This window comes from Saccopteryx leptura, chromosome X (assembly GCF_036850995.1).
Source record: "Saccopteryx leptura isolate mSacLep1 chromosome X, mSacLep1_pri_phased_curated, whole genome shotgun sequence".
NCBI classification, from domain to species: domain Eukaryota; kingdom Metazoa; phylum Chordata; class Mammalia; order Chiroptera; family Emballonuridae; genus Saccopteryx; species Saccopteryx leptura.
In genome coordinates this window covers 75,974,412-76,001,358 of record NC_089516.1, presented here as the reverse complement: position 1 = coordinate 76,001,358, position 26,947 = coordinate 75,974,412, and the positions used below count along the sequence as shown (strand labels likewise).

At 35.4% G+C, this 26,947-nt stretch overlaps 1 protein-coding gene across 7 annotated transcripts in view; it reads left to right on the top strand.

Annotated features, from left to right (window-relative positions):
• Positions 1 to 26,947, top strand: part of RPS6KA6 (ribosomal protein S6 kinase A6) — a 135,187-nt gene that overhangs the window by 34,143 nt on the left and 74,097 nt on the right. For 6 of the 7 annotated variants that reach the window (XM_066356682.1, XM_066356683.1, XM_066356684.1 and 3 more), the window contains 2 exons: positions 9,622 to 9,681; positions 20,113 to 20,229. In XM_066356682.1, the coding sequence (XP_066212779.1) occupies positions 9,622 to 9,681; positions 20,113 to 20,229 (177 nt within the window). Of the gene's footprint in view, positions 1 to 6,013; positions 6,075 to 9,621; positions 9,682 to 20,112; positions 20,230 to 26,947 lie in introns of all 7 variants that reach the window. The other variant, XM_066356685.1, reaches the window with a different exon arrangement.

Here is a 26,947-nt window from a genome sequence, read left to right as displayed (position 1 = left end):
GAGATAGGCTCATTCCATCTTGGCTGTCACAAAAAGTTCTATTAATTCACTTTTCTTTTTTAATTCTTTATTTTCTGTGGACTAATATATAGGCATTGGTAAAATGAATTTTTTTTCTAGACCGTCTTTTTGTTGCTTAATTTTCAAACAGATCAGTGGTTGGTAGACATTTTCTGTAAGGGACTATATACAGTGGTACCTTGAGATACGAGTTTAATTTGTTCTGTAACCGAGCTAGTAAGTCAGTCAACTCATATATCAAATTTCTCCCATTTAAAATAATTGAAATAGATTTAATCAGTTTCAGCCCTGTGAAACATCCCCAAACCATTCTAAATCATGAAAAAGACATGTTTTAATTAAGAAACACACATGTATACTTTACCAATGCATAACAAAATATATGAAATAAAAGTGTTATTTAGTACTGTATTCTTACCTTGGAGACAGACAAGTGCGGCTACGGAGGTGAATGGCGGAGGAGGAGGGAGGGAGGAAGGGATGCAGGCACTATAGACACGTAAACTAAAACTGTACTTTCTTAACACTAAATGTAAACTAAAACTGCATATTCTTTACTTTAACCTAGGACATTTTATATATTTTACTTATTGTGGTAAGAACACCTAACATGAGATTAAACAGGACATTTTTATGTAGCCATTTGGACTTGTATGTTTTTACTCTTTGCTCCACGAATGACATAGACTGTTATTTAACCAAACAAAAAAAATATTAGAAGAATAAAAAGAACATTAGAAGAATAAAGCAGCTCTCTGGAGAATTGATTGGCTTTTCTTGGATACACATATCTTTCGCCATCTTTCGCCATCTGCTCCAATGCCTTCAGGACGCAGATCAGATAATGGTAGATCTCACTAGGAAAGGGATCAGAGTGGAGCCCTCCGGAGGCCACATGGGGAGGGGTCTCCACAGGAGAAAGTCTGGCCGGGTTCGAGTCTCATCCCCACTGTAGACAATTCAGCCCTGGCACTTCAGCCTCCTGGGCCTCAGTTTCCCCATCAATTCTGATTTCTCCCAGGAATGCTGAGCAGCGGGCCCTCGTCAGCCTACATGTTGCTAGGGCTCCTTCTGGATGCCCACTTCTTGCCTCCCTTCGTCTCAGGGGCAGGGAAGCAGTTGGTCTTGACTGCTCAAATCTGACTCTGCAAACTAGATAATCTCGGAGTGAGGATTCACTTCACCTCAGCAGACTTCCTTAACTGGCAGTCTCTCCTTGGCGTTTGAAAGGTTATCCTGATTTCAAAAATTTATCTGCAGGCAGATTTTCGGTCACCAAGAACTGGCAGCACTGTGCATCTTGGGTCTCAGTGACTTTGGCATTTGCGTTTTCAGGCTGTCTTTTTGTGAAGAGTCAGTTTCTGCAAACAGCCCAGGACAGCCAGTCATTGTTGTACAACAGGGCACAGAGATGGCAGGGGCTTGAAAAACAATGGATGTAACCAAAATCACATTGTAGTCAATAATTTTATAGAAGAAATCTTTCCGTGGGTCTGTGGGTATTTAAAAGTCATAGACGTGAGTGTTTGCCCTCGTTCTCCCAGAAGGATTCCTGAAGCAGTCATAGATGTCATGCCCCATGCCGGTGGCCAGGGAGGCACCGTGCACCAGTCTATGACTGGGGAAGGACTGAGCGCCCATCACATTCTTGTCATTGTCTCTGAGTTTCATTTTTATGTCCCATCTATGTATGGATTCACATAGTTCTTAGTTTTTTCTGATTTACTGATTTCACTCCGTATAACGTTATCAAGGTCCATCCATGTTATTGTAAATGATCCAATGTCATCATTTCATATGGCTGAGTAGTATTCCATAGTATATATGTACCAAAGCTTTTTAATCCACTCGTCCACTGACGGACACTTAGGCTGTTTCCAGATCTTCGCTATTGTGAACAATGCTGCCATAAACATGGGGGTGCATTTCTTCTTTACAAACAGTGCTATAGTGTTCTTGGGCTATATTCCTCAAAGTGGGATAGCTGGGTCAAAAGGCAGTTCGATTTTTAATTTCTTGAGAAATCTCCATACTGTTTTTCACAGTGACTGCACCAGTCTGCATTCCCACTAGCAGTGCAGGAGGGTTCCCTTTTCTCCACATCCTCGCCAGCACTTATTCTGTGTTGTTTTGTTGAGGAGCACCATTCTGACTGGTGTGAGGTGATATCTAATTATGGTTTTAATTTGCATTTCTCTAATGACTAGTGATGTTGAGCATTTTTTCATATGCCTATTGGCCATCTGTATGTGCTCTTTGGAGACGTGTCTATTCATTTCTTTCGTCCATTTTTGATTGGATTGTTTGTCTTCCTGGTATTGAGTTTTACAAATGCTTTATAGATTTTGGTTATTAACCCCATATCAGACGTATTGTCAAATATAATCTCCCATTGTGTAGTTTGTCTTTTTATTCTGTTCTTATTGTCTTTAGCTGTGCAGAAGCTTTTTAGTTTGCTATAGTCCCATTTGTTTATCCTGTCTTTTATTTCACTTGCCCGTGGAGATAAATCGGCAAATATACTGCGAGAGATGTCAGAGAGTTTACTGCCTATGTTTTCTTCTGAGATGCTTATGGTTTCACGGCTTACATTTAAGTCTTTTATCCATTTTGAGTTTGTTTTTGTGAATGGTGTAATTTGGTGGTCTAGTTTCATTTTTTTGCAAGTAACTGTCCAATTTTCCCAACACCATTTATTAAAGAGGCTGTCTTTACTCCATTGTACGCTCTTACCTCCTGTGTCAAATATCAGTTGTCCATAGAGCTGTGGGTTTATTTCTGGGTTCTTTGTTCTGTTCCATTGATCTATATGCCTGTTCTTATGCCAGTACCAGGCTGTTTTGAGTACAATGGCCTTGTAGTATAACTTGATATCAGGAAGTGTGATACCTCCCACTTCTTTTTCAAGATTGCTGAGGCTATTCGTGTTCTCTTTTGGTTCCATACAAAGTTTAGGAATATGTGTTCTATATCTTTGAAGTAAGTCATTGGTATGTTAATTGGTATTGCATTGAATTTATAAATTGCTTTGGGTAATATAGACATTTTAATGATGTTTATTCTTCCTAACCATGAGCATGGTATATACTTCCACTTGTTTGTATCTTCCCTGATTTCTTTTATCAGGGTTTTATAATTTTCCGAGTACAAGTCTTTAATCTCCCTGGTTAAATTTATTCCTAGGTACTTTATTCTTCTGGTTGCAATAGGAAAGAGGACTGCTTCCTTAATTTCTCTTTCTGACAGTTCATTGTTAGTGTATAAAAATGCCTCTGATTTCTGAGTATTAATTTTATATCCTGCCACCTTGATGAATTCATTTATCAGGTCTGGTAGTTTTTTGACTGAGACTTTAGGGTTTTCTATATACAATATCATATCATCTGCAAATAATGATAGTTTTACTTCTTCTTTTCCAATTTGGATGCCTTTTATTTCTTCTTTTTGTCTGATTGCTGTGGGTAGGACTTCCAGAACTATGTTGAATAAGAGTGGTGAAAGGGGGCACCCCTGCCTTGTTCCTGATCTTAAGGGGATTGCTTTTAATTTTTGCCCATTGAGTATGATGTTGGCTGTGGGTTTGTCATAGGTGGCCTTTATCATGTTGAGGTATGTTCCCTGTATTCCCACTTTGCTGAGAGTTTTGATCATGAATAGGTGCTGGATTTTATCAAATGCTTTTTCTGCATCTATTGAAATTATCATGTGGTTTTTCTCCTTCCTTTTGTTTATGTGATGAATCACATTGATTGACTTGCAAATATTGTACCAGCCTTGCCTCCCAAGAATAAATCCCACTTGATCATGGTGTACGGTTTTTTTCATATATTGCTGGATCTGGTTTGCTAATATTTTATTGAGGATTTTAGCATCTAAATTCATCAGGGATATTGACCTATAATTTTCTTTGTTTGTGTTGTCTTTGCCTGGTTTTGGAATCAGAATTATACTCACCTCATAAAAGGAGCTTGGAAGTCTTCCTTCCTCTTGAATTTTTTGAAATAGCTTGAGAAGGATAGGAGTTAGTTCTTCTTTGAATATTTGGTAGAATTCACTTGTGAGCCATCAGGACCCGGACTTTTCTTTGTTGGGAGTTTTTTGATAAATGTTTCAATCTCATTTGTTGTAATCGGTCTGTTTAGGTTTTCTGATTCTTCCAGATTAATTTTTGGAAGATTATATGTTTCAAGGAATTTGTCCATTTCATCTAGGTTGTCTAATATTTTGGTGTACAATTCTTCATAGTATTTTCTTACAATATTTTGTATTTCTGTTGTGTCAGTTGTTATTTCTCCACTCTTGTTTCTAAATTTATTTATTTGAGTCCTCTCTCTTTTTTTCTTGGTGAGTCTGGTTAAAGGTTCATCGATCTTGTCTACCTTTTCAAATAACCAGCTCCTGGTTTTATTGATCCTCTGTATTGTTTCTTTAGCCTCTATGTCATTTATTTCTGCTCTGATCTTAATTATTTCCTTCCTTCTACTACCTCTAGGCTTTACTTGCTGTTCTTTTTCTAGTTCTTATAGATGAAGGGTCAAGTTGTTTATTTGAGTTTTTTTCCAGCTTCTTGAGGTATACCTGTAATGTAATGAACTTCCCTCTCAGGACTGCTTTTGCTGTGTCTCATAAATTTTGAGTTGATGTATACTTGTTATTGTTTGTTCCTAGGAATTTTTTAATTTCTTCTTTGATCTCATTGTTAACCCATTTGTTATTTAATAACATGCTATTTAGTTTCCAAGTGTTTGAGTATTTTTCAGTTTTTCTATTGTGGTTGATTTCTAGTTTCATGCCATTGTGATTAGAGAAAGTGCTTGATATGTAGTTGTTTATTGCCATTTTATTCTTTAAAGATGTATTCCTCTTTTGCTATACTCTTTTCCCACTTTGACCTGTTTACAAAAGGCCCATTAACATTTCCTGCAGCATTGATTTGGTTGTCATGAATTCCTCGAGTTTTTTTTTTTTTTTTGTTTGGGAAGCTTTTGATTTCTCCTACAATTTTAAATGATAGCCTTGCTGGATAAAGTAGTCTTGGTTGTAGGTTCTTGTTCTGCATTACTTTGAATATTTCTTGCCATTCCCTTCTGGCCTCAAGTGCTTCTGTTGAGAAGTCAGATGTCAACCTTATGGGGGCTCCTTTGTAGGTGATAGATTTTTTTTCTCTTGCAGTTTTTAATATTTTCTCTTTATCACTTAGCTTTGATATTTTAATTATGATGTGTCTTGGTGTAGGTTTCTTTGGGTTTCTCTTTAATGGAGTTCTCTGTGCTTCTTGAACTTGTGAGAGTTTCTCCTGCATTAATTTCGGGAAGTTTTCAGCTATGATATGATTGAACAAAGTCTCTATCCCTTGTTCTCTCTCTTCTTCTTCAGGAACCCCTATGATTTAGATATTATTTCTCTTCATGTTGTCACAGAGCTCTCTAAGAGTTTCCTCAGACTTTTCGAGTCTCTTTTCTTTTTTCTTCTCTGCTTTCTTGTCTTCATTCAAGTTGTCCTCCAACTCACTGATTCGATTCTCAGCTTCATCCATCCTGCTTTTAATTCCTTCCATTTTGATCTTCATTTCTGATATTGTATTTGTCATCTCAGACTGATTCTTTTTTAATATTTCAATATCCTTTTTTATACTTGCTATTTCTTTATTTAGGTGTTCATAATGACTATCCATTGTTGTTCTAAGATCCCTAAGCATCCTTACAATCATTATTTTGAAATCCACATTCAGAAGTTTGGTTATTTCCATATCACTCAGTTCATCTCCTGAAGGTTTCTCTTGTGGTTTCATTTGGATTGCACTTCTTTGTCTTCTCATTTTGTCTGTGTTTTGTTTGTAGAGCTTGTAGAGTCTATGCTTGGTGTTGTCTGCCTCTAGTTTTCAATTGCATTATTTCTAGGTCTCCTTTGGTTGGCATCAGCTATTACTTGTAATCCACTTTTGGATTTGGGCTTCTTTGAAGTCTTGATTTGTTTTTGTTTTTTTTAACAGGTGATAGTCTTGTTTACTGATCTCAGCAGGGGGCTTCCTTGAAACTGTATCCAGGAATGAGGTGGGTGTAACCTGAGACTCTGAAGGCCTCTTCTACCAGATAATCTCTCTGAAGGCAGGGTGTTTTCTCAGCTTCAGTAGGGGGAGGTGTATCTCAGATCTCAATGGAGACCTGAGATACTGCCCCTCTTCCCCACTTCTTGTTTTCAGCTGTGTCTTGTTGCGCTGGTTGGAACTGGAGAAATGTCTAGAGATCTGTGATCTGGAAACACTTTTATCTTGTGTTATGTGGAAGCATCAGTCTCTTCCCCAGCTATGGCAGCCTCCAGCACTAGATCATTCAGCTATTTAGGTCTTCCTCTGCATTCCTCTTCCACTCACCTTCTGTCCCTCTCTCTCCCTTTTCCTCTTGGATTACAAGCCAGTCCTTTCAACACACCTCGCTCCCTGGTAGCCAGGCAAGTGGCTGTGAGCAGTATTTTCTGCTCTTTTCCCTGGAGTGAGAGCCCCTCTGGGCTCTCAGCCTTACAGCCCTCTGTTCCTGTTAGCAGGGGAGATTCAGGCACTTTCTACCAGGTTTGTTGTGGCTTCTTCTTTGCTCCTTGGTTTCTGAGAGCTGTTCTTGTAGTCCAGAATTGTTTTTTTATGCTGATTGTTTCTAAATTTATTTAGAAACATTCCAGTTTGGTTGTGAGAGCTGGGAGTCTGTGTGTCTCCTACTCTGCTGCCATCTTCCCCTTATCGCATTTTCTTTTCTTTAAACAAAACTAAAACTGCACTTTCTTTACTTAAAATGAAACCACAAAAACTTAAGTTTAAAAAACGCACTTTCCTAACTTTAAACTTAATCTAAGCTTAACATTAAATATTTTTCATTTAATCATCACCTGTTTTTGCCTTTTTGGCTGCACTTCCAGCACTTTCACTTGCAGGACTTTTGAATAAAAATCTATCCAAAGAGGTTTGCTTTTGCCTGCCTTTTAAAATGTTACAGAAATGTGACAAACAAGTGTCATTAAAAAGTGCTGAAGCACGACCAGTTGAAACTTTTTCTAGGTGTTTCTTTTCAATGAAACTTGAAAGCTTTTCCCACATTGCCAGCATGTCTTTAATTTCACTTGTAGAAATCATTTCCTCCGACTCTACCTCCTCCTCACTACTAATCTCTTGCAGAAGCTTTGTACATTGCATCATCTGTAGCTCCTTCAACTCCTCAGTTGAGTTCCTCCTCATGTTCCTCGATAAACTCGTTTACATCACCCTCATCTGCCTCCAGACCCATTGACTTTCTGAGGGACACAAACTCCTCCAATGCTTCTACCTTAGTCTCAGTCTCTGGTTGGAATCTTTCGAAGTCCCTGTCTGCAACAACATCAGGCCATAACTGTTCCATGCCGCATTCAAGGTTCTCCTTGTAACCTCTTGCTGTGCCAAGTCAATGATGTGTAAACATATCACAATATTGTAGTGATCTTTCCAAAACTTTCGAAGGGTTAGATTTGTATTCTCAGTCACCTCAAAGCAGAGGTGGAACAAGTGCTTTGTGTAAAGCTTTGTAAAGTTGGAAATGACCTGCTGATCCATAGGTTGCGAGATTGAAGTCATGTTGGGTGGGAGGTAGAGGACTTTCACGAATTTGAACTCATCAAGAATGTCATCATCAAGACCAGGGATGTGGGCTGGAGAATTTTCAAGGATTACTAATGCTTTCATCAGGAGTTTATTTTCTTGAAGATATTTCTTCACTGCAGGACCAAAGACAAGATTTACCAATTCAATAAAACACTGCCATATATCTCATGCCCTAGCACTGGCACACCACGTTACCTGCAGTTTTTCTTTAAGAATCTTGTGAGTCTTAAAGGCTCGAGGATTTTCAGAATGATACACTAGCAGTGGCTTTACTTTACAGTCACTGCTAGCATTTGCATACAATGCAAGTGACAGATGGTCCTTCATGGGTTTATGGCCTGGCAGCTTCTTCTCCTCTGTGGTGATGAAAGTCTTCTGGGGCATTTTTTTCCAAAACAATCCTTTTTTGTCACAGTTGAACACTTGTTGGGGGATGTAGCCTTCCTTTGCAATAAGCGCAGCAAAACGTGCGATGTACTTCTCAGCTGCCTTAATGTCAGCACTCGCAGCTTCACCATGCTTCACCACTGAGTGGATGTCAGATCTCTTCTTGAAATTTTCAAACCAGATGTGACTTGCCTTAAACGTATCTTCTGCTGCCTCTTTTGAGGTTGATGGTTCTTTCCTCTTCAAGTCATCATAAATATTACATGCCTTTTCGCATATTACAGTCTCCATCACTGTATTTCCTGCCAGCTCTTTCTTTTTCACCCACACCAGCAGAAGCTTCTCCATTTCTTCATGGATATTTGTCCTTAATTGGGACAGAATTGTAGTTCGTTTCACTGGATTTGCGCTTTTGATGACTTCCTTTTGTTTAAGGATGATACAAATTGTAGATGTATTGTGGTTGTACAGCATTGCCAGTTCAATCACTCGTACACCACACTCATGTTTTTCTATTATTTCTTGCTTTACTTCTATCAACATCATTCTCTTCTTCTCACCACTGTCCTTTACACTCACTTTCTTCAGCCCTATAATAGCACACAAAAAAAGTTAATAAAAGTTGCAAAATGATGCAAGAATGAGTATAGTGCATGAGATTCAACTTGATTCTGCGGGTAACATGTGAGAAAGAACGAGATGCTGGCGTTGTGCTACCGATACTAGACCCGTGTGCCAACGCACCAACTAGCGGCAGCTTCCTGAATCACATATTCCTCGTATCTTGGAATTTCGCTCGGATCTCAAACAAAAATACAGATGGAGTTGCAGCTCGTATTTTAAATATTCGCATGTTGGTCTCCTCGTATCTCAAGGTGTCACTGTAGTAAATATTTTAGATTTTGCAGGCATAGGGTCTCTGTAAACTACTTAACTCTGCTATTGTAGAGAGAAGGCAGCCATAGCTAGTATGGAAACAAATGGATGTGTCTGTGTTCCAGTAAACTTTTATTTATAGGAACAGTTAACAGGGTCCAGAGCTTGCAAACCCTTGATCTAAGACCATTACATTCACTCTTTCCTGAAGTAGTGCTTGAAGAGTAAAATTATTACCTACTGAGCTTTGTATGTTGAAATAGTTTTTTCACAGCCACTTACATTTTTCTTCTATAGAGTAACTCAAAATTTAATGAAACTGAATGAAAGAAAAGGGATTCACAGCAGTGTAATTATATAAACCTCTTCCCATTCTAACTTGATTTGAATATATCCCCAATAGATTTCTTCTGTAGCATTTTTCTCTATCTCATAAATATTTAGTTTATGTTCATTCATCATAACAAAGCTCTAAACAGTATGAAATGAAACATACAGTTTTTAAATTTAAGGATTCCCAAGGGCCATCTAGAAACTACATTAATAATGTTCCTTTTCTCTGTATCTTCTATGTGTCCTTTGCCCTTCTGTATGTTTCAGTAAGTGTGGGTCTTAATAGATTTGTGAATGGAAATGCCTCGAGTTATGCTTTTCTTAGTTATTACTCTTGTTCAAGTACTCTTGAATTTCAGCTTTTTAACAATATTTTGCAGGTAAATCATCCTAAAATGGTTGATGAGCCAATGGAAGAAGGAGAAACAAATTCTTGCCAAGTAAGTACTCGTGTTAACTTATTAAGCTACATGTTTAGAATACTAGGAAAGATAATAAAGGAGATAAAAGGAAAGATACTAAGGGAGAAAATCTGTCAATTAAAGAAATTTATTCAGATACATTAATAATAAGCCAATGAAGTATACATAAAACAATAGTAGGTCAAAATATATGACAGATTTTCCTGTCAGAAACTCTTATACATGAATTTTTTAAAACAAAGTTATTGAAGTATAATTTAGATGACATGGGATTCACCCATTATAAGTGAAATGGATAAAAATTTTACTTGCCAAAATATGCAAAATATGAGTAATAGAATTACTTAAATACCTAACCCTATAAATTAAACTTGAACTCATATGTGGACTCTGAAAAAATAAAACAAATGAATAAACAAAAGAAAAGAAAACATGATTTTACACATAGATGGGATATAAAACTGAGACTCATGGACACAGATAAAAGTGAAGTGGTTACCAGGTGAAGGGGGTGGAGGGCAGGGAAGTAAAAGGGACAAATATACGGTGATGGAAAATGGTTTCAGTTTGGGTGATGGGCACACAACATAACCAACAGTTCAAATCCTATAGAAATGTTTAACTGAAACCTATGTGTGCTTATTGATCAATGTTACCCCATTAAATTTAATTTTCTAAATAAAATTTTAAAAATCTAGGAGATGATTTTTTTTTAAAAAAAAAATGTGAGGTTGACGATTATATAAAATTTGATCAAAACTTAAAAAATAAATTTCCTAGAAATTTTTCAGAAAAAAAGAAAACAAAACAAAAACTGAGTCATAGAAACAGATATGAAAATGATGGTTTCCAGGGCCATAATTTTTTTTTGAGTGTGCATGCACACAAGAGAGAGAGAGGGACAGACAAACAGGGAGAAAGAGAGACTAGAAGCATCTACTCATAGTTGCAGTACCTTGTTAATTAATTGCTTTCTCATGTGTGCTTTGACCGGCGTTCTATAATGTATAGATTCTTTAAAGAGTGTTCTTTAAATTTTAATTGTAGGTATGGCATATGAGCCCTATTGATGATGTTGTTTTGCAACTGACTGATTTAGAAACCAACTCATTTCATCTCAGTGACTGTAGCTTTAGACTTTCATGGTCATTTGCTCTCTTTTCTTCAGTTAAAACAAGCAAACTTAAATAAAATACTTCCCAAATTACATGTATATCTAGCATGGAATTTTTTGTAAAGTTGGATTATTGTTAATATAATTTTAATGTTAGGATTTGTTATGAGGAATTGTTCTACCTCTCAAGACAGATTTCACATGTGGAAAGTATTAAGAAAAAGGTCACTAATGCAAGGTATTCACTTCCTGGCCCACTATTGCTCCCAACAATATCTATGTTACAAAAATATGTTAAGATTTTTCTTTAGTACATCACTGATAAGAGTTAATTATTTATGTTGTCAAAATAAGCATAGGTGTCATCTATTTGTTAGTTTATGGTCCATTTATATTTACTTTTAAAGTTTGTATAGAATGGTTGTTATTTTCTGGAATAAAATATATGTTTTTAATGCTACCAACATTTTCAGAATGCCAAAAGAAGATTCACGTGACAATTAGATGTTTGGTTGAGTGCATTAGCACAATGTGGCAATAAGCAAAGTGTCTAAATTGATTGATATTTTTATTCCTCAGAAACATAAATGTTATATTTAACTGATACTATACATTAAAAAACTGATTTCCTGTTATTTTAAGCCCTAAGTTTCTAATTTTATTCTATTTTTAGAAATCCTTCTTGACATCTGTCTCTTATAAGGATCCTTTAAAAATATTCTTTCACACATGTGTTTTACTTAAACTCATGTGTAGCCATACATAGGGAGTATTTAGGCTGGATGTCCTGCTACCTGTGTGGTAGATTTTTTATCTTCCTCCATTTATTTTTCTATTGTGATCCACCTTTAGCCTTGCTATGCCTCAATATTTTTTCCCTTGCAAAGTGGGTGCCTGCTTCTGCTTTTTAATTATTTACCTTTCTAAAAAAATTGGAAAAATTCCTATATAAACAATTATTATTCAACTAAATATTTATGGACAGCCACTACAAGTTAGAGTTGTATGTTATACCACAAGGGATGCAAAAATAAATAATATAAGTAAGTTTAATACTTTGATTTTTATAGATGTTTTGCGTTTTTCAAAATTCTCGGTTGACTTTCAAAACTGAGCTCTGAAACGTACATGGCAAGTTTCATTCACATTTTGCAGATGAAGGAAGTAAAGGGCTGACCCTAGTGAGTAGAAGACACCAACTCAAATGGGAACTTACGTATTTGTTACCTGTCTTTAGTTTTTAGTCATCATACAAATTAATACTATTTTGCAAATGTAAATATTTTGCAATTTCCAATTTATACATTATTTAATGATTAATTAACCCTAGTGGTTTGTTTGTTGTTTGTTTTCTGACATTTATATTATTAGTGTTAGCCTTCTTTCAAAGTATGCTGATGCTTATCTTGGTTTTCAATGACTGGATTATTCATTGCAATAAGAGTACATCAGATTCCTTTTCCAGATTTCTGCACATTTCAACAAATTTACAACTAAGGGCGTCTTGGAATCAAGTGGTGATTTTTTTTGGCCTTTTTACCCATAAAAAGGCAAATGTTTGAAAATATGTTACATTATTACATAAAAACAAAAACTATTGGCTTAAAAAATTCCTCCTCTTTTGTTTTGACCTGTTTTCTGGAGGTATCTCTGCTTAGTTCCATAATCCTATAAGATTGTTGTAATAGTTATATAATATGTTTTTTTTTACATAGATTGTTATTAGCTCTTTTTCTTTATGATTAATAGGTGATATTTTTCATCCTAATCAAATCAGTTGCCAAATGAATGGAGCAGTAGTGTATCATTTGGCAGATTGTTTCATACTTCATTATTATGGTTTTCCAGTATTACAGCATTGTTGGACCTGAATTAAAAATATGATCACGGATTGTAGAGTTTAAGCGCATACTATTTTGGTTGTGGATTGACCCTTAATAGTTTTTCTATTGATCATCAGTTACTATGACGTTACCACACACACAAATATCTTTGCCTTAAATTTGTCATTTGATGTTGAAAAGAAAAGTAGTTTCTATTTTAAAGTCATTAAAATCTTAATCACAGGAGCAACTTTCCTTTCACATGTCACCTAGGATTAAGCTACTACGTGTAACTTTTGTAGGACTTCCAAAACAAAGGACCACAGACTGGGTGACTTGACAACAGATTGCTTTCTCACAATCCTGTAGGCTAGAAGTCTAAGATCAAAGTTTGGTTGCTTCCAAGGCTTCTCTCCTTGGCTGATAGGTGGCTGTCTTCTCCTTATGCCTTCACATGTTTTTTTTTTTTTTTTTTTTTTTCTGTGTGTGTGTCTGTATGTCTGTGTCTTAATCTCTTCTTATAGGAACACCGGTCATACTGGATTAGGGCCTACTTTAATGGCCTCATTTCACATTTATTTTTTAAATTGACTTGATTGTGGTGACACTAGTTAACAAAATTACACAGGTTTCAGGTGCACCATTCTATAACACATCTCTATACACTGTATTGTGTGTTCACCCCCCGAAGTCATCTCTGTCCATTGCCATTTATCCCCTCTTCCACTCTTGCACCTCTCTCGCCCCCAGAAATCACCACACTATTGTCCGTGTCCATGATAATTTTTTTTTCTTTGTACTTTTCTGTGTAATCCCTTCACCCCCCTCACCCAGCAAGCCCTGCCCATCGTTTCACCTTTATTATTTAAGTGTCCTATCTGCAAATATATTTACATTGTAAGGTACTGGGGATTATGACAGCAGCATATGAATTTTGAAGGAACATGATTCAGCCCATAATACACTGTATATTTTTGTGTTATTAAGGGATGTTATATTTCTGACAATATCACATTGCTATACTCAAATCCACATTTTATCTAGTATCCCCAGTGTGTATGTAGCACAAAGTGATATATAGCAAACATGTGTATCACGAATGTTGTTGATTTGTTGAGTGAGTGAACAATTTTTTTAAAAAAGTGTATAAAGGGTGTGGCAAAAACAGGTTTAGAGTTTTCAAATGGAAAATAATAAAATAATGAATAAATAATAATTCAAGAATAAAATCTGTTTTGTGTACTCACTACTGTAAAGCTACATTTACCCTGCCCTCTATATGGGAAAATAAGGTGATATATCACAACTTTATTATACCAGGATAGGAAGAAATTTTTGAAGACCATTCACTCTTAGGAAAAAACAAATGGATCTCTGATAAGTACAATATAACCTTATTTCAAGCTACATTGCTGCCATTGTCATGCTTTAAAACCAAAGTAAGGTGGAGAAAGGAAGGAGGATTGTAGCTGCCAAAAAAAAAAATCATTTTAATAGAAAATGAATATAAATAGCCTTGGGGAGGCTGAGAAATATTGGGCAATAGACAAGAATGTGGCAGGGAAGACTAAAGAAAAAAGACCAGGCCATGGTCCGTGGCTCAGTGGTAGAGCGTTGGCCCAGCATATGGACGTCCTGGGTTCGATCCCCAGTCAGGGCACACAGGAGAAGGAACCATCTGTTTCTCTTCTCCCTCTCCCCCTTCTCTCTCTTTTCTCCTCTAGCAGCCAGTGACTCAGTTGTTCCGAGTGTCGTTCTCAGGCACTGAAGATAGCTCAGTTAATTCAAGTGTAGGTTCCAGATGGGAGTTGCTGGGTAGAACCTAGTTGAGGAACTTGTGGGAGTCTGTCTCCCCTCCTCTCACTTAAAAAAAATGACCAATGTTGGAAATGAGTATACTGGAGAGTATCACATAATTTGACAGTAAGAGAGAGCTTGTGTTGGACACATGATCAAACACTTCTTTTTTTTTTTAATATTTATTTATTTTATTTTTTTATTTTTTATTTATTCATTTTTTTAGAAAGGAGAGAGAGAGGGAGAGAGAGAGAGAAACAGAGAGAGAGAAGGGGGAGGAGCAGGAAGCATCAACTCCCATATGTGCCTTGACCAGGCAAGCCCAGGGTTTCGAACCGGTGACCTCAGCATTTCCAGGTCAACACTTTATCCACTGCGCCACCACAGGTCAGGCCAAAACACTTCTGTAATAAGTATCCCTGTGTGCATATTTGTATGCATACCTATATTTATATATTTTTATATCTATATTAATATATAACTATGTAACTATATATACAGGATGGGGCAAAATTAGGTTTGCAGTTGTATATACATGAAAGACAGTTTATTCTTTTAATTGTTGTTTATTATTATTTTTCATACGAAAAAAACTAATTTTGCCACACCCTGTGTGTGTGTGTATGAAGAACCTAAATTCTGTTTTTGAATCCTGACCACATATTGGAATCATCATGTGGGGAGGTTTTAGCAAATACACATGCCTGAGTACCACCCTAGTTCTACTGAGGTATAATCTCTGACGCTGGGACCCAGGCATGTGTTTTAAATAAATTTTTATTCAACAAATTACTTTTACTTGCAGCTAGGGCATTGTAAACTACTGTCTATATAAATGCAAACTAGCTAAAATTTAGTAGTAGAATGAGTGGTAGTTGTTTGCCTAAAGACATATGTGTTTGTTAGAAAAGGCAATTACCTGGTCAGTATATCAGTATCACCATTTTTGAAAGTATAGATTCTGGGATCATTACGCCCTTCATTTGTGTTGAGTACAACACAGTACAATAGAAATTCCAAACATGAATAATCTGGGAAAATGTTTATATGCCTCACACTCTAAGGAAAATTCTTATTTTATTAACTTTAGAAATATTGTCATTACAAAGTCGGTTGTATTTAAAATGGACAAAATTCCATTATATAGAATGGGTATCCTGCTTCACTCTTACCTTCATGCATTTAAAAAACAAATTCTGGATACATATTTTTCTGTTTTTTTAAAAATACGTTAAAATGATTTTGAGGTTTCTTATTAATTCATTTTACCTTTAAACTCTTTTTAATTTTTTTTTTAAAAACCAAATTTTAATGAGAGTAGGGGAAGCAGAGAGACAGTCTTCGACATGTGCCCTGAACGGGACCCAGTGGGCAAGTCCACTAGGGGTGATGCTCTGCCCATCTGCGGTGTTGCTCTGTTGCAACTGGAGCCATTTTTTAGCACCTGAGACAGAGGCCATAGAGCCATCCTCAGCGCCTGAGGCCAGCTTGCTTGAGCCAATCAAGCTGTGGCTGTGGGAGGGGAAGAGAGATAGATAGAAGGAAAAGGGGTAAAAAAGCAGATGGTCACTTCTTCTGTGTGCCCTGACTGGGAATCGAGCCTGGGACATCCACACCCCAGGCCGATCTCTACCACTGAGCCAACCTGCCAGGGCTTTTCTTTTCCCCACACAGACCAAGCCCAGTTTGTTCATAAAATGTGGTGTTTTCTGCCATCTCATTCATAAGCTAAGGAGGGCCTTAGTCTAACCACAGGCTAAGAAGGATCTAAAAAAATGTGAATTTTATGGTATGTGAATTATGGCTCAAAAAGAAAAAAAAAGAAAAAGGCAGAAGGAGCTCCCACCCTAGAAGGGTGCCTTGTTTATGTAAATATGTCTCTATGTATTTGCTTCCTCCTCTCAGTGTTTGTTCCGCTTTCAAAGGAAACAGTATTGTAACTATATTGTGAAGATGGTCTCCCAACAGTGAGGAGAGTTTTGCCTCCACCTCTCCTCAAAGGCAGGACTTGGCTTCTCCTGGGTGGCAACTCCTTACTCTAGCTCTTTTCTTCTTGACTTGCTCTTAGTTCTGCAGCTTTTATATCTATAACTTACTCTCCGTCTGTATTGGCCCTCACTTCGTATGACCTTCCAGAATTAGTCTGCGTATTTTTGCTCACTTCTGCTCTGATTTCCGTGATGTTACAACATCACGCCATCCTGTCAGCGCAATAGCACACAGCCTTTCCCAGGAGGGGTCCAGCCCTGTCTCTGCTCCTGCCCGTCAAACCTTGAGAGACAGTGGTGCCCTCTGTCAAGTCACCCACACCTGGCCCGCATCCCCCTGTTCCACTCACCCACTCTCCCAGTCTCTGAGCGCGGGACAGCTACACAGGGCCATTGTGTGGGCTGTGCCCCTCGGACACCACCTGCTCTGCAGGGCAACCCTCCCTGCTGGGCTCCTAGGGTGGGTATGACCTTACATTGGCAAATTGCTGAAGAACAGGAGACATTTTCTGCTTCCCTCTGTAGTTCTCTTTTTCTCCCATGGCTGTTTTTACTACCCACAGAATGTAGGCGATGCAAGCCGCTGCCCTATGGGAGGCACAGTGTGCCTCGGTCAGTCTAAAAATTATCTGTCCCCACTGTACACGTCAGCTGTGCACAGAAGAAGCTCGCCTTCCGTTCCCACCTCTTTTTATTATTAAAGTTTTTCTTCATTCCCTTTTTATGAAATTGGGTAGATTTCTTTGGCTGTCTGTGCTCAAAAGATCAAACAAGTACTTATTGTGCTAGGCATTAGGAATGCAGATATATACTGGTATATGTGATAATACTTGCACTCAGGAAGCTTACAGTCTAGTTGGAGATTAAGACAAGGTAATAAATTGTTACGTTGTAATAATACACGGTGGCAAATTCTGGGAAAAGTAGTACTTTCTCATCTGGTAGCATTTTTTATGCTGGAAACTTTAGAGTAATGCTGCTGAAAATGGAAAAGAATATCGCATGCTATTTATTTATTTATTTATTTAAATATTTTAAAAAATCAGTGACAGTTGACATTCACTACTATTTTGTATTAGTGTCAGGTATACTGCACAGTGGTTAGAGACTCATATACTTTACAGAGAGATCCCCTGATATTTCCAGTTCCAACTTGGCACCATGCATGGTTACTACAGTATCATTGACTATGTTCCCTATGCTCTAATATACAGCCTCATGACTATTTTGTAACTACCAATTAGTACTTCTCAATCCCTTCCTATTTTTTTACCCAGACTCCCCTCCCTCTGGCAACCGTCCGTCTGTTCTCTGTATCAGAGTCTGTTTCTGTTTTGTTTGTTCATTTATACTGTTCCTTAGACTCAACAGATGAGCGAAAACATATGGTATCTGTCCTTCTGTGATGGAGTTATTTCACTTCGCATTTTTCAAGGATGGGATATGGGGATTTTTATTAGGAGAAGAGTCAATGTGTAAATGTTTTTATTTAGAAGGTTTGCTTAGGTTTGGTGAAATTCACTAGATTTAAAGTTGTCTTATAGTTCTGAACATTTTAAAAAATAAAACTGATAACGCTGGTTTATAATAATGATCTTCAACCCAGCTGAAATTGAAGTGCCTTCTTTACATAAAAATACTGTATTGTGCTCAATATAAAATCACAGACTTGGAGGGGACCTTAAAGACCTCTCTAACATGACCTGTTTGTCATGTGAGAACACTGAAGTAAAGTGGTTTCTAGTTTGGACAAGGTTGTTTGGTTATACATGCCAGAGATAGCAAAAGTAGTAAACTCTGTTGACTCTTCCAGCAATGTTCCTTTCTCTAGAGAAAACTTCCAATCAGTATGTTTTTGTTATATTCCATTTTTGAAGGTTAGTACTATATTCACAAAACCATCATATTAATAAGAGTATACCAAGCTGATGTTTTTGGCGCACACACACACACACACACACACACATACACACACACACACACACACACACACACACACACATATATATATATATATATTGTATTGCAGAGGTTTATACAGATAGACCATACTTTAATATAATCCCAAAACAACTACAAGGCATATGTACTTTCATTTAAAAAGGTTCTTTTAAAAATTTATTAAATTTATTGAGGTGACACTGGTTGATAAGATTATATAGGTTTCAAGTGGACATTTCTGTGTTACATAATCTTTATATTGTATTGTGTATCCACCACCCAAAGTCTGTCACCATATATTTGAACAACTTTACCCTTTACTACCTGCCAGCACCCCTTCAGTCTGGTAACCACCATACTGTTGTCTTTGTCTACAAGTTTATGTTTGTGTGTTTGCCTAGTTTGTTCATTGTTGCTTTCAGTCTTATGTCCCACATATGAGTGAAATCATATGGTTCTTAACTTTTTCTGTCTGACTTATTTTGCTTAGCATGATATTCTCAAGGTCCATCCATGTTGTCACAAATGGCAGTATTTTACCTTTTCTTATGGCTGAGTAGTATTCCATTGTATATGTGTACCATATTTTCTTAATTTATTCATCTATCAAAGGACACTTCAGTTGTTTCCATGTCTTGGCCACCATGAATAATGCTACAATTGCTACAATAAGCATAGGGGTGCATATATCTTTATAAATAAAATAAATGTTTTCAATTTTTTGTGGTAGATTAAACAGAAGACAGGTTGCTGGGTTATATGGTAACTCTATTCTTAATTTTTTTGAAGTAACTCCATATTCTTCATAGTGGCTATACTACATAGTTCACGTTCCCACCATCAGTGAATGAGGGTTCCTTTTTCTCAACAACCTCTCCAATATTTGTTATTACTTGTCTTGTTGATAATTGCCATTCTCTTGGGTATGATACGGTATCTCATTGTAGTTTAGATTTGCATTTCCCTCCTAGCTAATGTAGTTGAGCATCTTTTCATATATCTGTTGGCCATTTGTATGTCTTTTTGGGAGAATTGTCTGTTAGGTCCTCTCTGTATTTTTTAATTTGATTGTTTGTTGTTGAGTTGTATGAGGTTTTTATATGTTTTTGGGTATTAACCCTTTGTCAGAGCTATTGTTTGCAAATATCTTCTCCCATTTAGTTGGTTGCTTTTTTGTTTGGTTGGTAATTTCTTCAGGTGTGCAGAATCATTTTAGTTTGATTAGTCCCATTTATTTATTTTTCTCTTTACTGTCCTTGTCTCAGGGGTCAAATTCACAAAATCTTCTCTAAGACCAAGGTCCATAAGTTTAATACTTACGTTTTCTTCCATGTAATATTTTGTTTTAGATATTATATTTAGGTCCTTGATCAATTTTGAGTTAATATTTTCATATGGGGAAAACTGTAATCTAGTTTCATTCTTTTTTTAATTTTTAAATTTTATTTAGAAATTAACTTTAACAGGGTGACATTGATCAGTAAGAGTACACAGGTTTCAGGTAAACATTTCTGTAGCACTTAAACCGTTGATTGTGTTGTATAGCCATCACCCAAAGTCCGATCATTTTCCATCACTGTATTTGTCCCTCTTTTCTCCCTCCCTCTCCCCCATATCCCCTTCCTTCTCTTCCCCTTCCCCCTTATAACCACTTTGGTCTATGTCCATGAGTCTGTTTTATATCCCACCAATGTGTGAAATCATATATATCTGGTATGTTTTCTGGCTAAGTTTTTATAAGATGTTGCAACTGGATATGAGTATTCTCTGGGTTTCCTTTTTACAGGATGAAGGAGTTGTTAAAGAAATTCTTATTACTCATCATGTTAAGGAAGGATATGAGAAAGCAGATCCTGCACAGTTTGAGTTGCTCAAAGTTCTTGGTCAGGGATCCTTTGGAAAGGTAATTAACGCCTTTTTCCACATTTGTTTCCCTTCTAAACGTTTACCAGGTGTACACATTGATAGAACTCTGTTTAGTGTGCCAGTTCTAAACTTGTCAAAGGAGACATACACAGATAGCTTCCTAATTTCGCTCATGTTATTTCTGTTGTATTTTAACCCCATTTATTTATACTTGTCCACAATAATCAAGGTTTTCCAGTGCCCTATGCTCACTTATTCTCTAGGACAAAGTATAGTGTGCTTTAGCTGCCTAAAGCAAGGTGTTTTGATTTATGTAAAAAAGGTTCTAGTTTTCCAGTTCACATGCTAACATGATCACAGCTTGCTCTCTCCTGGTGATTTCAACTATATCCTTCAGCTCTAATACAGAAGTCAGAATGCATGTATCGATTCATGTGTATCTATATGAATTCACCTGTCATCTGCTAAAGCAGTTTGTGTATAAAGGACAGCGAGGATAGGTACTGAATGATCTATATGTTATATGAAACTCCTTCCTTTAAAGGAACATAAATTTCAAGGGAGAAAGCAAAACTGAGAAATTATCTGTGACATTCATTATTCAAATTGTTTATTAAGTGCTCAATGGCATGATTTTTGGAAAACTATTTTAAAGGTCTGGTTCCCCACTTTTATGTACTTAACATCTAATACATGAAAATGATTGCATACACACAGTGACAGCCTTTAGGAAAATAACAATTTAGGAGGAAAGATAAGAAGAAACTACTAATTTCAGGGTGGCTGTGATTTAATTTTAAAGAGAAAAATTAAAGTAATTGAGCAATGATTTATTATGCTTTGAAATATTTTAAAAGAACGACACTTGTTAAACACCCATTGTGTCCAATAGTTGCAAAACCAGTATTGGTGAACATAAAATAGACATTAATTGTCTTAAAGTAGCACAATATCTGTATGGTATTAATATAACATTTGAAATAGAAACAATTTCAGGACACAGAACAAATGAAGGTGGATTATAGTTCAGCAGTGAATTGGTACAGGAGATTTATGAAGATGAGAGAGGACTTGAATCGTTTTTCTGGGGAGAGTAAATCTAGAAGGAGCTTTTAATAGATGGTATGAGTGTGTGGGTTGTTTATAGAATTGACTTGTAGAGTAGTTATGTGCATTCTGCATACCTTTATTTTAAAAAGTTTTAAAAAATAGTCTGACCAGGTGGTGGCGCAGTGGATAGAGCATCAGACTGGAATGCAGAGGACCCAGGTTTGAGACCCCAAGGTCGCCAGCTTGAGCACGGGCTCATCTGGTTTGAGCAAAGTTCACCAGCTTGGACCCAAGGTCGCAGGCTCGAGCAAGGGGTTACTCGGTCTGCTGAGGCCCATGGTCAAGGCACATATGAGAAAGCAATCAATGAACAACTAAGGTGTCGCAATGCGCAACAAAAAATGATTGATGCTTTTCATCTCTCCATTCCTGTCTGTCTGTCCCTGTCTATCCCTCTCTCTGTCTCAGTAAAAAAAAAAAGGTTTTAAAAAATATAATATTCATTTAACTATAATATTTTACATTATATTTGTGTGTTGTTAATTTTAGAAAACAGAGTTCACTCATATCCTAAATATATAAGTACTGTAATTAAATATCAGCTTAAAAAAATCACACCAGGCAAACATTTCAAGACATTTCAAGTAGTTCCTTTTTTATTTGATGTATATATTGATTTATATGTGTATTTATTTATATCCATCTTTGTTCCAGTAAGGATTAGACGCTTTCATAGCTGAATGTTGAATAAAATAATGAAGGTGATGGAAGCAGAAAAATTAGACCAGGAAAGATTAAATGAGAAATATACTCTGTTGTTCACAAATGTATGCTATATGGGCCTATATGACTTCTAGAAGTGGGACAAAAATGAAGATTTAAATTTTCTGGTAGCCATTATAAAGAAGCTGATACATTTAATTGTTTGATTATTTGACAGTATCTTTGATGTAGAATTAGATCAACAGGCCAGATAAATTCTTCTCATGGACCTTTATAAAGAGAATAGAGTATGACAAAATGAAATGTCTTCAGTAACATCTTCACATTAAATATAGCAACACACTGACAAGTTGTCAATGTAGTTCTTACATTCAGGAAACACTCAGCTTTGTCTGTGCAGGAACTTTGCTTTTTACAAAGGATACCAGAGAAGCCTTTTAAAATCCTTAATACTAAAAATACAGAATAAGAATCTTTATGCAGTTCTTCAATCAAAGAAATATTAGAGAAGTAGTTTATTTTTTTTCTTCCTAGCATATGAACGTTTGCTTGTCAGTATTACATCATTTGTGTAGGCATTGTGTGGGTGTTACTTGTTACATGCTGAATGTATTTAGGAATTTAGCCAAGACAGTGAATCAGAAAAGTGTAGGAGCAGTTCCAAGAAATTTTGGGCTGCAGCCTTATTTAAATTTTTATGCAAACTTTCATTGTTAAATCTTAATAAAAGAAATTTTAGCCTTTATAAAGAATTGAAACATAAATATATTTATAGTCCATTTAATAGAGAAAACCAACTAGAGTCATTTGTAAAATTGTACTTTAAAGAAGCATGCATTATCATCATGCAAGATGAATATAAAATTCTGTACTAAACACACTAACTATAATGCTGTTAATTTTCATTAATGTATTGATTGAAGTGTGGTGTGCCAAACAACTTACATGAATTATTTTAAAACATAATCAATTAAAACACATAAATACATGTTTGAAATTGTCAGACCAACCTTTTTTTGTATTTTACATGTCAAGGCATATGTATAACATCTTTGGATTATATTTTTTTGACTTTTATGATAGTAAAGACTATAAAATTTAACATGAATTTTTTGGGATATTAAACCCTTGTCTTTTCAAGTAATTAAATATCAAAAGATAGTTTTAAAAATACATGTTTATATCTTAAAATTGCTTGCAGGTCTTTTGTCTTTAATCAACATTAAAGTCAGTTGATCTTTCAATTCTCTTCAGCAAACACTGAGTAAATTCTTAATGGAAAATATAAAAGTTCTGATCAAGAGAAAAGTATCTCAGAATAACTTACTCACTTATTTCTCTTCTGTTCAGTTTCCAATAATTGGATTTAAATGAATTAAAATATACCTGTCTCATCAGGACAGATATATTTTAGATACAGCAGTTTGAAGTCATGCCACTTTTTCTGTAGTTGATCATGGGAAGAGTGCTGAGTGACATGTTTTCTTTTGCTGGAGAGTTTACCCCTAAGACCTGAAAAGTAAATATCAGGTGATGAACAAATAAACAGTTACTTCTCTATACTGTGAAGGATGGCTTCTATTATATGCTCTGTTGTGATACTGATGAGTATTAGAAGAGCTAGGGAAGAATTCGTTTTTTTGTGTAAATGTCTAGTTGAAAGTCTGGGCCTTTTCTTTCTTCCTTGACTGCCTCTTTTTGACTTCTATACTCTATTCTTTTCAGCCCTACTAAGGTCTGTGTTTTAGAAAAGTGGTTCTCTAATGTCTTTTTACCCCTTGGCATCTGGAAGATGCCTTCAGATTGTCCTCAGGGTCAAAACTAGCCTGTTTCCCTGAAAATAAGACATTCCCCAAAAATAAGACCTAGTGCAATTTTTTTCAAGCTTAGAAATATAAGATCTCCCCTGAAAATAAGACCTAGCTTGTCTTTAGGAGCAAAAATTAATATGACACTGTCTTATTTTCGGGGAAACAGGGTAGATTGTTATACATGGAAATAGAGTCACAAGAAATTCTTGATGGAATTCAGAGTTTGTCTGGTTATGCCGATGTTTGTGATGACATGACTACAGTATATTAATAAATGTTGAGTTTTTGTTCCAACAATAAATGTGAATTCTTGTTCATGGAAAAATAAAATATCCCCTGAAAATAAGACCTAGTGCATATTTAGGAGCAAAAATTAATATAAGACACTGTCTTATTTTGGGGGAAACATGGTATTTTATAATAATAGTGAGATACTGTTTGTAAAACTTATGTCACCTTGGCACAATCAAAGCAGTGACTCCAAACTGTTTCAGTAGTCTTCAATATAACACACTTTCAGATTTTTTAAAAATACAAGTTTTACATAAGAATGCCTTTGGTGAGGTGTTAACACTGATTACATTTATAAATCTCAACATTTGAATACACTTCTTTTTAAAATTGTGCAATGAAATGAGGAGTATATATGCTGCAATTTAGCTACATATCAAAAGATGATGGTTGTCTCAAGACAGCACTGGGTGTTTTTATTTTGAGTTTTGAGCAGAACTAGCTACTTTTTTTAAAGAAAATAAAATACTTGGACGAATGATTAACAAATTATGGTTACTTTAAATTAGATATTTGGAAGTGATTTTTCAAAAATTAAATGGAGTAAGCTATCTGTTTCACAGAAAACAACTAACAGTATTTTTGTATATGATAAAATTTGAGCTTTAAAGCAATAAATTAGAAATGTGTAAAAATTATTTTTGCCACCATAAACTTGATGTCTTCTCTATACATGAAATATTTTTTATCTGATTGTATTGCAGCTGTCAACATATGAAAGATCTTCAAAATTCACATGGTATTTTCAAATTAGACATGAGTACAAAATTCATTTAAAAGTAAGGTAGATCAGTGGATTATGACATAACAGAATATGGACAATTACTTGATATGGTTTCAAATTCTCCACTGTGTTCTTCATTAATTTTTAAGAAACTGTCATTTGTCAAGTTCTTGTACCATAGCAAAGAAGAATAATTATATAAAAAAGTTTTTACACTATTACTCCCTTTTCCAAATATATATCTGTGTGAGATCTGATTTTTCTTCCTATACTGCAAGCAAAACAACTTAATTGCAACAGATTGAATGTATAAGCAGATATGATAATTCAACTGTCTTCTGTTAAACCAGATATTAGAGATTTGTGAAAGTGTAAATCAGTGTCATTTTTTTTTTGCATTTGTTAACTGTTTTAGAAAATACAGTATCTTTATAAAATATTTATACTCACATTAATGGGTTTATTATTTTTAATGAATCAATAAATAGTTATTTTTTGTTTTAATTTCTAATGTGATAAATGTCAATAGATATAACCCACAAAAGCAAAAGCATTTTGGAGTCTTCAATAGTTTTTAACATTGTTACAGATTCCTTATAACAAAAAATTAAGAACTGCTTTCTTGGAAGATTCTGATAAAGATAGTTCTACTTGTGAAGTCATATTCACAAAATGACTTGACTCCTTTTGTTTCATCTTCTTGTCACATGATATAGATTAGGAAAAAGGAAACTGGTTATCTCCATTTATTTACCCTCGTCAGTAAAATTGAGTAAAAAAATTGAGTCTGGTTTTGGACATTAATGCTTAGTTTTGGAGGTGTGTGTGTGTGTGTGTGTGTGTGTGTGTGTGTGTGTGTGTTATAACAATTCATTTAATTTAATGTTTAAAATTTTGATAAACACTGCCCCTTAAATCAGCTTAAAAATAATATACAAGTCACTTATTTGCCAACAACTGCAGATTTGAAAAAAAAAAAAAACAGGTGTGCGTCTGGGGTCTTAGCTTCTTGAAGTTAATAAATATTGAATAGGTGTCCTATGACATTTAGAATACCATGATAATCTAGTTTGTGTGTGTCTTCTGTCTATCCAGGTTGAATGATACACTTTTGCAATGAAAAAGTGTGATTGTTACTGTTCATTTATAAGAAATAAATTTTATTTTTTAATGCTTCTGTTTTATTAAAAACAAACACTGAGGGTAGACTAGAAGGTATGTTAACTTTAATACACTTTCCAGCACTTTTTTTTTTGTTGATCATAGCCTTTCTCACAGGTGTGAGGTGTTATCTCTTTGCAGTTTTGATTTGCATTTCTCTAATGATTAGTGACATTGAGCATCTTTTCATGTTTGTTGGCCATCTGTATGTCCTCTTTGGAGAAGTGTCTATTCAGATCTTTTACCCATTTTTAAGCGAGTTGTTTGTGTTCTTGGTGTATAAGATCTTTATATATTTTGGAAATTAACCCCTTATCAGATATATAATGGGAAATATGTTCTCCCATTCAATGGGTTGTTTTTCATTTTGTTGATTGTTTCCATTGGTGTGAAGAAAACATTTTTAGTTTGAGTTAGTACCATTTGTTTATGTTTTCTTTTGTTTTCCTTGCCCAAGGAGATGTATACAAATAAATTTGCTACAAAATATGTCCAAGGGTTCACTATGTTTTTTCTCAAATTTTTATGTTTTTTTAACTTACATTTAAGTCCTTTATCCATTTTGAGTTTATTTTTGTGTATGGTGTCAGTTGTTGGTCTAGTTTCATGTTTTTGTTTTTTTGCATGTATCTTTCCAATTTTCCCAACCTCATTTACTGACGAGAGACTATTTTTACTCCATTGTATGCCATTGACACCTTTGTCAAGTAATATTAATTGACCATATAGACATGGGTTTGTTTGTGGGCTTTCTCTTTTGTTTCATTGATATATATGCCTGTTCTTATGCCATTACCAGGAAGATTTAATTACAATAATCTTGTAATATAGTTTGATATTAGGTATTGTGATATATCCAACTTTCTTCTTTCTCAAGATTTCTGTGCTATTTGGGGTCTTCTTTGGTTCCATATAAACTTTTGGAATTAAAATACCTGGTAACTTCTAAAATAGACCAGTAAGAAAGTAGAAATGAAAATATCAAATTAAGGGTT